Source organism: Corvus brachyrhynchos, unplaced genomic scaffold, assembly GCF_000691975.1.
Source record: "Corvus brachyrhynchos isolate BGI_N302 unplaced genomic scaffold, ASM69197v1 scaffold5, whole genome shotgun sequence".
NCBI lineage: Eukaryota > Metazoa > Chordata > Aves > Passeriformes > Corvidae > Corvus > Corvus brachyrhynchos.
The window spans coordinates 8931042-8942105 of record NW_008238321.1 but is presented as its reverse complement, the minus strand read 5'-3'; the positions used below and the strand labels follow the sequence as shown (position 1 = coordinate 8942105).

General features: G+C 42.6%; 1 protein-coding gene across 1 annotated transcript in view; it reads right to left on the bottom strand.

Annotated features, from left to right (window-relative positions):
• MAD1L1 (MAD1 mitotic arrest deficient like 1) overlaps window positions 1-11064 on the bottom strand; it is a 350530-nt gene that overhangs the window by 176004 nt on the left and 163462 nt on the right. Inside the window, exon 13 of the mRNA XM_008633475.2 lies at window positions 5089-5145. Coding sequence (XP_008631697.1) covers window positions 5089-5145 — 57 coding nt within the window. The remainder of the gene's footprint in view (window positions 1-5088; window positions 5146-11064) is intronic.

The following is an 11064-nucleotide window of genomic DNA, read 5'->3' as shown; positions in this document are numbered from 1 at the left end:
ACTCTTTCCATGACAGTAATGGTACAAACAACCAAAGCAGTTTCAAGACAAGCTTGATAAATTTATGAACTGAGATATATGCTGCATTTGCCTCAGTTACTGAAGGACTGGACTTTATGATCTAAAAGTCCCCTTCCAGTCTTCTGTTACTGCATCATTTCATTCTGGATTAGCTTCTTTTGCTGTCTCTTTATAACCAGATTCATGCTTTTCAATCTGATTTGAGGAGTGGATATTTCTCTAAGATTGCCTTACTAGAACTATTCACCCTGCTGCTCAGTTGAGTGCCACACTGCTTATCTGTCTTGGCTTTGCTGGCCTCACATAAGGTGTTAGGATAAAATCTGTCACATGGGAAGGAAATTAGCTGTCACCTGATAAATCAATTCAGAAATTATGTAATACACTTTTGACAGATGGAGACTTCCTGCACCAGTCAATTCTCTCCTGCCCCTCCCAACCTGCTGGTTCTATAGATGTTCCAGCAAAGTTTCATTTTTATTTACAACTACTGTGGTTCAGCCCTCTAATCCCACATTTAATTGCCTTCCTATTACAGAGGATACAGAGAATTTACATTTCCAGTAATGAACGCCACTTTTGTTCTTGGTCTGTTGTATTTCTTGCTTTATGCTCAGTAACACTTAAACAAGAATTAAATGAGCTCTATTGGCCAGTAATCCAGGGCAGGTGTTTCTATATTAAAGTTGACTTTTCTCCTACTATCATTGGTGTTACCTGTAAATTAAAAATACAGGTAATAACTTTTCCATGTTGCCTTCCAGTTAACAGCTAGTTCCCAACTACATCAAGCTCAGTGTTCTCTGAGTTTATTTCCTTCATGCACTCTCCCTTCTGTCTCCATTTCTACTCCTGATAACCATCAGTGTAGGCAGCCACTGACATTTAAGTTAATCCTAAACATTATGATTTCATCAGACTGAACACATGATTGATTCTTTAACTATTGCTGACCTGCTGCTCTTAAATAAAGGTCTCCTGTTCTCTGCAAAGGGTTAACCAACACTTTTCCTCAAGGCAAGGGGCATTCATTATATTAATTTTAAGGTGGATTTATTGCCTCTATAAGGACACTCAGTTTATGCCGTTCATTTGGTGACGGTGGCATTCTTGGACTTCAAATCTTCTTTACCTCCAACGCTGCTAAGCAATTCTTCTGATTCTTATATCCATCCTTTTTAATCTGCTGGAGGGTGAAATTTAATTTTTTCCAAAGAGCAGTCTATAGATTTCAGAGCCCACATGGGCCAAGCTGTCTTTTGAAGATGAAAGCCAAAAGATACCCAGAGAACCTCAGGGTAATGAAAATACAGGTGATGCTTTTTTAATACCAAGCTAGCTTCCCTCAGGGATTAATGATGGAGAACAAAAAATCTTGACATGAATGCCCTCTGCTACAGAACCAGACTGGAAGAAAGCATAAGATCAGAGATCAGAGCTGTTGCTTGGATGGCAAGCTTGAGCCAAACAATCTTCTCATGTCTATAAAGGGATATGAAAAAAGGCAAACGAAAATTACAAAAATGAACACGTCTTCTGTTTCCCTCCCTCAGGGAAGGAAAGAAAAAATAATATAACAAACAAGAAGGCATTTTCCACAAATAATATTTTGGTGTGAGTGAAGCTCTCAGCTTTAGGCCAGTAGAGCACTAAACCAGCATATCATGAGAAATGAGATCCTAGGACCACAGATCAGGGAGCTGCGTGAACTCTGAGCAACCTCCTGGCACATCCTGGAAATAAAGACACTGTAGCACCAGCCTCAATAAAGAAAACTTCCAGTGCTGATAAAATTGTCAAAAAAGCACACATTCATACAAAAAAATTGCAAACAACAAACATTCAGCAAATAAAAGACAGACAAACCCCACGGATCTCTGGGGCTGCTCAGCGACCTGAGCCCTATCGAGAGGGGTGACTCTTATGTGTCTTATGGGCAGGCACTGTTCCCTTACAGTATGAACATGCTTAACCTGTGAATAAAGAAAAATAAATAAGTGAAGGGTTAGAGGGAGAGGAAAATCAAAGTTTCATTGTTAATTACACAGCACAATGATAAGGGTAATTTTTCTTAAATCAAAAAATAAATTCTAGGTTCAAGTTCCCTGAAGGATATAAAATATTAGAGGGTTTTTTTATGGTTGTAATCACAAACTCATTTCTCCAGCCACTACTGGCCGTGTCTAATTAGGGCAAAGTATGTTAATGATACAGAGGCACAGCCCAGAGAGTTCTTCAGTTGCAATATAGTTGTGGAAAGAGGCATGAATTGTGCTTATACAAGCTAATTAGTATGGGTTTGCTAATTAATACTGGAAAGTCAAACTGCCTTTGTCTTGTCAACTGCAATTAACTGAAGACATTTAATTTGCTTTTTTTGTTGTTCCTCCAGCAGCACACTCACTTTTTAGTTGACAAGCAATGAAACCCTGCACTGGAGCAGCCAGAACAGCCACTCCATTCCACTTGCATCCCATTATCCTCTAGCATTTCCCTTCTGCTCTGGCCTGGCACAGGGTTCCCTATCACACACACACACCCCACCCTTCATCTGCTGTTTTCCCTGGGGACACAACTCCCTGAGCTTGTGTCCTTGGAGGAGAGGGTCCTGAGTGTGCAGCTACTGCTGTACTGAGGCCACGATCCCATCAGATTTATCCCACAAGTACTGCACTTTTAAATATTGCTACATAAAAATGAATCATTTACCAGGCACCAGAGATGCCCCCTCTGATAGAAGGAAGCCCACGGGACTCCTCAGTGAGGTGCCATCAGCCAGTTCCCTGGCCCCAGAGCCCAGCTCTTCATTTCCAGTGCCCCAGGGAGGGTGGCAGAGCCATCAGAGCTCTTCAGGGTGGCAGCAGAGATGTCACCTGCACAGAGGTTTGTCCCAGAAGCAGCCCAAAGATTCACCAGACTGCATGAGAGCACCTGACAGGTGTTTGTTGTTCCATTTCACTTAGAGCCATGGCCTGCTTGTGGAAGAGCTGATGAAAAGCGATATCCATATCTGTCAGCACCCAGAGCACGACAAGCCCTCCAGCATTCCCAGCTCAACATCAAACTAGGACTGGAGGCTCATAGGTGAAAGGGATGAAAACGAAGGCGAGAGGCCAAGAATCCAAACCAGGCAAATAATTTTGCTGAAGTGTCAAATTTAAAGGAGTCTGAAAATAAGGCCATCCAGGTGGGACACTGATCTGGAGAGGGGGGAAAAAACTACATAAAGATAATTTTGCTGGATGGCAGGGAGGACAGTGGGGCTGGTGGCACATCCACAGGAGCCCTTGGCAGGCAGCTATGGAACAGCCCCATCCAACAGGGACAGACCCTTCTCACCACCAACACTGTAGCAGACACAAAGTGACAACAGCTTTCCCTGCCAGGGAGCTTTCAACTGGGGATGCAGAAGAACCATCTACACCAGTGAAAAGAAAGAGTTACATGATCAGGGTTTCCCTCAAGAGGGGGGAAAAAAAAAAAAAAATAATCTCTTTTCCTCTGTATGAATCAAGTTTCCTGTATTTACTGAACAAATTCAAGCTGCTGAATAAAGCCCACACCTCACAATCTGCAATCCATGGTCTAAAGCACCACAGAAAACAGCCTGTTCATGGGAGGTTGATGTAAGAGTTACTGGAAGATCACAAGACCAGGAGTTTTCCACTGAGAAACCCTTGGGAATAGGCACTGAACACTGACTGCTGCTTTATCCTCTGCTGATGGAGGATGCACAACACCAACTAATGCTTTAACACTGGAAGTTCCAGTTTCTCCAGCCCTCTGCTAGCCTGCTTCATAGAACAAATTTTTGAACGCAAACAACTCAAAATCCAGGCTTAATGAGCCCAAATGAAAAACTTTAAAATGTTAAAAAAAACCCCAGAACATCAGAACTTTTAAAACATCACAGCAAGTTTTTCCTCTGATACATCCAGTGAGCAGAATGCAAAACCAATTGTATAGAACTTGAAACTGTTACAAGGCAGCACATAATGAGATCAGATGGCAAATAGGATTAATTCAGTTTTCTTTGGAAGTATCAGTTGTGGCCTGTGTTAGCACAGAAAGCAGCTGGGCATACGAAAATGTTTGCCCACAACGTGAGACCACCCCAGAACCGGAATCAATTAATGCTCTCATGATGGAAAATCTGATGTTGAAACAGCAAGAGGCACAAATTAAGAAAAAGATCCTAACAGACGTAGGGCAAGCCATTAACAGCACAGCAAGGGCACCTCATCCTGCCCTTCAGTGCCCTACTAGAGGTCAGCACAAGTCTAAAAAGCCCCATGTTGGCACTGTAGTTTATGATTTGGATTTTAGAACAGATGTCTGTTTAGCACCTACTTACTAGCCAGTGATGCAGGCCTATTTTTATATTAGTAATAAAATTAATCACATCTACAGAATGAGTCTCTGCATCTTGGATACTGCTCAGGTTTTCCTTGTGACTAGAAAAAGTTGCAGGAATCCCACAATTCATCCATTAGCAAGAACATCAGTTCACGAGATGGCTTAAAACTGACACCTCATTTACTCCTGAGTATAAAGAATCATATCCAAGTCATGAAACTGCACATAAACCTCCCAACTACCTGGTTTTGTGTCCTTTATTATTTTTGGTCCTTGAGGGAAGTGCCAATAAAACAGACGAACCCAGCAGAAAATTAACAGACATTATAAAAAAATAGTTTGTGGTAATTCCCTTGTATCTCATCTGCCTGTCCTTTGAACACTTGAGACTGAATCAAAGGCCCCCAAAGAAAGGAGTTAATTCAGCATGAAATAAAATGCTTGCTTCTGATCTAGAATTGCTAAGGAGAAAAGGAATTGCCAAAAAAAAAAGGAAGACAGACCACTAGATCTCATCCAACACTTTTTCCAGGTGAGCATGGAGACAGGGAGTGCCAAGAGTGGCAGCAGCAACACAAACTTTTACAATATTTATTTGCTGTTCATTTCTGAATATTTGGAACTGATCCACTGTTCAAATGAACTTTGCATATTACTGCTCTGTAAAACAACTAGGGGAAAAAAAAAAAAAGGCAGAAATTGAACACTTACCATCTCTGCTCTTTGCTTGTGGTTTCCCACTTCTTCCAGAGCCTGAGACAGCTGAGCCTTCAAGACACAGGGGAAAAAAAAAAAAAAAAAAAAAAGGAAATTAATTCTAGGATGTCATTTTAGAAGTTTAATAAGATTGTCATCCCCTCCTCCCCTCTCCCCCCAAAAATTCACCCAGGGCACCATGATTTTCATGGCACTGAGAAGGAATTGTGTTTGTTCTTGTTCTGTCCTGCCAGCATCCCATGCCATGAGACAATCCTGTCCCAAAGAGCCTGAACTCAACACACACAATTAAAAAACAGGTTTATTGCACAGAATGCCACTACATGAGCCAGCCCAAATTTCAGTCTCACAGGCCAGACAGAACCATGCCTCCACCCCATTTCTTTGCAAGCTGCAGAAAGAGTGGTCTAAAAGCCACCCACTTTTGCCAAGCTTAACTTAGAAGAAGAGGAGGTTTAGCTCCATAGCTCTGGAAAGGAGTGCGTGCTTCAAGTTAACACCATAGAAAATGTTCTCCTGAAGTTCTGGGGTCCAGGGTTGTGTTTAGAAGCCTTCTAAAATGCTGTGGGGCAAAATACTGAGAAAATCTGCTCTGTAACATAAACCTCCTGGATTTCTGTGAGAAAATATCCCAATGCAGCATTTTCACTTTTTTTAAAGGAAAATTTGCAATGTAAAAAATCTCAAATCAGAGTAGAAATATCTTCTGTTATCCCAGCATAATTTGGGGGGAAACAGGTACTTGACTCAGAAGAGGATCTTTCACCGAGTTTTGTTTATGGAAAAGGATTTTAAACAAAATTGGTATTTAGGAGATGGTTAATAGAAGCCACACATAACATGAGTGCTATTACTTCCCACATCTTTGATTTTCCAACACTCTGCTAGGCTGCCATCAGCCTTTCTCTGCTTAGCAGAAAGCCCAAAAAATAGTCAGTAATGACAGAGAAGATAATTAAAACAATGTAAACAAATAAAAGAAATAAAAACAACTTTCCTACAAACCGATTCGCGTAATTTCAAGCAAATATTCATTAAAACCCTCCAGAGTCCCTCAGCTTCTCACCACATGAAATATGGGTCTTTTGAGTGCCACATCCAAACCAGAGACAAACAGCAAGCAGTTTATTATGATGAAAGGCAAAACATTCAGCTTTGGAGGCTGAACTGAAATGCAAGCTAACAAACAAATACAGCCTAAGTGTTCAGCACAGCAGAAGTTCCATTATGCAAACAAACAACCAAACAGTTCAAAATTTCCCTGGCCCCAGAGCTCAGCAGAAACTGAAAAAGTTTCAGCTTCTTGCTGAGCAGGGCCTGGGATGATGTGACATTATTTGAGGAACAGACACTGAAATAAGATGAAAAGGGTTTTAATACAAGCCTGGGACCTGGCACAGGAGAATGAAACACCCTCATTAAACACCACAGGAGATGCCAGCCCCAACCAAAACTGGAGTGCCTGGACAAGCAAGCAAAGAGAAAAAAATGAAATGATCACCAAGTTTGATGTGGAAACCTCAGGGAACTGTAAATTTGCAGACACCTGGGAAAGACTTTTCCCCACTGCTACCGAAGCAGGCACAATGACAGCAGCAGGCTGGGGAAGAATTAGACAGCAGGGCCTCAGAGAGGTCATTTAGGAGAGATGCTGGCATAAACTTTGTAAAACTCCCCAAGACTGACTGAATATTTTTGATTACAAACTCTCCCAACTGTTCTGTATATTTATTAGCCTTATCCATACGAAGATGGCCTTTAGATGGAAACCACTAGCCTATTCTAAACCAGATGTAAGAATTACTTAATTAAAAATTACATTAAAAATCATGTATTTTCTTACAGTAGCTGAATTTGAGGGTCAAGTCTCTGTTCACACAGACTCCTTTGGAATCACAGAGTAATCCACATTGGAAGAGTGTGAATCCCCTCAAGGCTCAATCCCCTGTGGTTTTGGTGCGCACCTAGCACCCAGCCTGGATCAGCCCACCACAGTCTGCCAGGCTTTGGTCACCCTCACAGTGTAAATATTTTTATTTATCACACCAAGGCAACAGTACCCTAGGAGCCTGTTTAACTAGATGGGTAGAAGAGCATTTTAAAGTATAATACCTCCATAACCGTCAGAAGAAAAGGATAGCAAAGACTCCAACACATTTTACTTCAGGAGAAAGCTGGAAAAACCTTTTAGGCAAGAGAGAAATAATACAAAGGGATGGGAGGAATTGAAAATACAAGCAGGAAATACGCCATAATTTATCTTATATATAATATGGCTTGGGGAAAATAACCATTTCAAGGTGCTGTGCCAACAGAGACACAGAGAGAAACCTGGACAGCAAGTCCAAGCCAGCAGCATAACAATAGCAGATCAATATGATTTGAAGAAGCAATCAGATAAAAACTAAATCACAAAGTAGGTTTTCTTCATTGCATTTATTTCTAGGCAGCTCATCTCAACGGGAAAGAGTCAGTAAAGACTGGGAATTCAGAGAGCAGCTACTAAACTTACTAGACTGCTGGAAGAAGTGATTTACGAAGATTAAAAGATTTTTATACATATGGTTTGACTACAACTCTCACAGAAGAGCAAAAGGGACATACTTAATGCACTGAGAGCTGTTAGAGTGACAAAGCTGGAAACAAGGAGGCTTCCCCAGCGCTGCTGATGCTGCGGGATGCACTCGCAGCCCGCAGTGGGGACCCTCCCATGCCCTGTCCGTGCCCACCTACTCACACAGGTGGGGAAGCACAAGACAAAGCCCAAACTTTCAGCAGGGTCCCCAGTGTCTGCACTTGGCAGGCTGTGATCCAGCTGATCTGGATGCTTTATCACGTCCAGTTTGTAAACATCAGCCCTATCCCAGACTTTTTATTAGCTTAAATCAAATATTGAACCTCCCTCAGCTGTTAGAGGACAGCTGCTTGCGAAGTGATTCACTGCCATATTCCTTCTAGGCCACAAGAAAATACAAACTAATCACCAGCAGCATGACAGATGCACACATTTTTAATTATGGAGGAGAAATTAGGCTCTGAACTTATCCCCACATCTCGCTTAATCAGAGTGCTGGGGAGGAGCTGCCAGCCCCCACAGCCTGGAAGGAAGGAGCTGCAGAGGGCCATAGACTGGTGCCTGACAGCCTGCTCAGCCCCTGCTCCCATTCCCCAGGCATTTGCCAGAAAAGACTTGGAAAAAACAGTGTTGTGTTGTTTCTTGGAATGTATCTTCTCAGGAATGAGCTGTCGGGTTTCTGGGTTGAGCCATCTTTGGCCACGTCCAGACAAGGAAAACATGAGGGGTGGACCTGGGACATTCAGGAGTGGTGGGAAGGCACAGGGGTCCAGCAGATGCTGGAGCAGTTTGCCAGTCCCATCTCAGAGTTCTGCTCTGGGAAGAGCCACGTAGGTAGTGACAGGACAAGGGGGAATGGCTTCAAGCAGGAGAAGAGTAGGCTTAGACTAGACATTAAAAAACCAATCTTCCCTGTGAGGGTGCTGAGGCCCTGGCACAGGTTGCCCAGGGAAGCCGTGGCTGCCCCTGGATCCCTGGAAGTGTCCAAGGCCAGGTTGGATGGCTCTCTGAGCAGCCTGGTCTAAGAAGGTGTCCTTGTCCACAGAAAGATGATTTTTAAGGTCCATTCCAACCCAAACCCTTCCATGATTCTCTCTGTAGCTCGGCTCTGTTTTAGGGGCTTTTTGATTGATCACATCCACCTTGGTATCTCTCAGGAATCTCTCAGTAGGATAAACTTCCGTGTTGAATTTTCAGGCTACACATAAAAGTTAACTTAAAGCTCCAAGGAAATTCTCTTTACTTAAGACACGTGTTAAATTCCCACAGACCACTGAGCTCAAGCACTAAGAAACCTGATATGCAAACAGATATTATGAATCAGATATACAAACAGTGCAATTTACCCAACGAAGGCAACACAACCAGGTAAAGGAAAATCGAGTAGCAAAGCAGGGGAAAAAAATCCTCTCAAGTACTCAATTTCTTTCAGCTTTCAAAAAAAGGGTTTGTCAATTCAAAATACTCATCTTACATGAAAACACAGTCTAATCTACTGTCAGTGGACTGTGATCCTCAAAAGAGAGCAGCAGGAAGAGGAGAACCTGTGCTCCAGCCTCACTGGGAAGCTGCAGCTCGGGCTGAAAGAGGAGCAGGAGCGGTTTCCAAGGAGAGGAACCGATTCAGCTCCAAGGAGACATTTCTGAATTGTTTAACTTGCTTCCCTGCATCAATAATTTGTCTTCTGGACCTTCCAAAAGTCAGCCTCCACTGACAGCACTGGAGGAGGCTGGTCAGAGAGGGTTTAATGAATGAAACTGAAGCAACCTGGTGGCGACAATGCAGCTGTTAAACCCACTACATCCAGAGCACCCCACTCCCCTCTGGGGGCTGATGGTGAGCTGACTGCCAGGTAGCCAGCCCAATTGTGCGCCCTGTCTGTAGTGAAAAATCAACTACTCAGTCTCTAATGAACAGTCTTTCTCTACACAACAATACCCTCTGCTCTACGAGCAATTAGCAAATTGAAGCGCTCTCTTTGTGGACCTGCATTAATTTACTCCTCGATGTGGCACATTAAATAGCTCACAGGTACAGCACAGCAGTGGCAACAGCCAGCACCATAAAATAAAAGCTTGCTTCAAAGAGTTTGGGAAGCAAAATTAGGCGTGCTGTATACAGGGAATAAATCAAAACAACCTTCATTTGGAAACATCATTTTAGTCTTATGCTTTCATCAAAAAACATGGTTATCGTAACAGTCACGTTAATACAATGTCAGTACTCTACAAGGGAGAGAAACAAGCAGCACATTCACTACCTCAAATTAAGAAGTGCCATTTTTATTCTTTCTCATCAGGGTGAAATACCTGAGAGCATACACAGCTGCCTATTCTGAGGTTGTGCTTTCACAGCTATTAATCCCAAGTGAGAGTCCCCAGAAGGAAGGCCACTTGTTGGGAGGGCAGCACCCCTGCAGGGGAGGAGAGGACAGGACAAAGAGGTTTTGCCTGGCAGAGCTGGAACACAGCTGCAAAAAATGGCATTTTTACAGCTCACTGAAGCCCAAGATACCCTTAGAAGTATTTTATATGCAACAGTTGTATGCAAATCCAAGTCAAGTGTGATAATTGGCTAATTCAGGTATAACGTTAATTAATAGCTATTCCAAAGTAATTAACTTCTAAGTTAAATTCTTGCTTCTCCTCTTTGAGAGTTAACACACAATTTAAATTTACAAGGATATATCAGCTACTGATCACAGAAATAGGGAATCTTGTATGTTCTAACATGCCAAATCACTTCAGTTTCCTTGTGCTGGCTGCCCCCCATTCCCTGGATAATTTCACAGTTATTTATTTCCCTGATCACTCACAAAAGAAGACAGAAGATGGAGACTCTTGGCTCAAGTTGGATGGCCTTAGTGTGTGGCTAAAGTGTGATGTGATCTCTACAGGGTCCAAGCCAGCACAGCTTGTCTGGTGCCATAGGCCGGGGAAGAAGGGAGGGGGGGAAAAAAAAAAAAAGGACAATATCACCTTTTTCTATCTGATTCAGGAAACACAAGGCAAATAAAGTGCATTGAAGCTGCAGCTGAAATACAGAAGGAAACTTGAAAACATGGCAGCACTCCCAGGACAGTTCTGATAAGGAAAGCACTGACTGCAACAATTAGAATTCAATCCAGCGTAGAAACATAAGCACCACTCTGATGAGTTCCATGGAGCAGCACAGGAATAGGATGAGAACAATCTGAAGAGAACTTTGCAGTCACTAATTACCTCTCATGCAAAGAATGAGGCTCTGGCTTGTGGAGAAAACAGAAGGAAAACTTTGATTTCACAAAAGCCACAGACAGATTACTTCTGGGGGTGGCAGAGACTGAGCAGAAGTAACTCATCAGCCACTTGCAGTCAGACTTCACTTTATTTGCATATTGTCATCCTGCATATTAA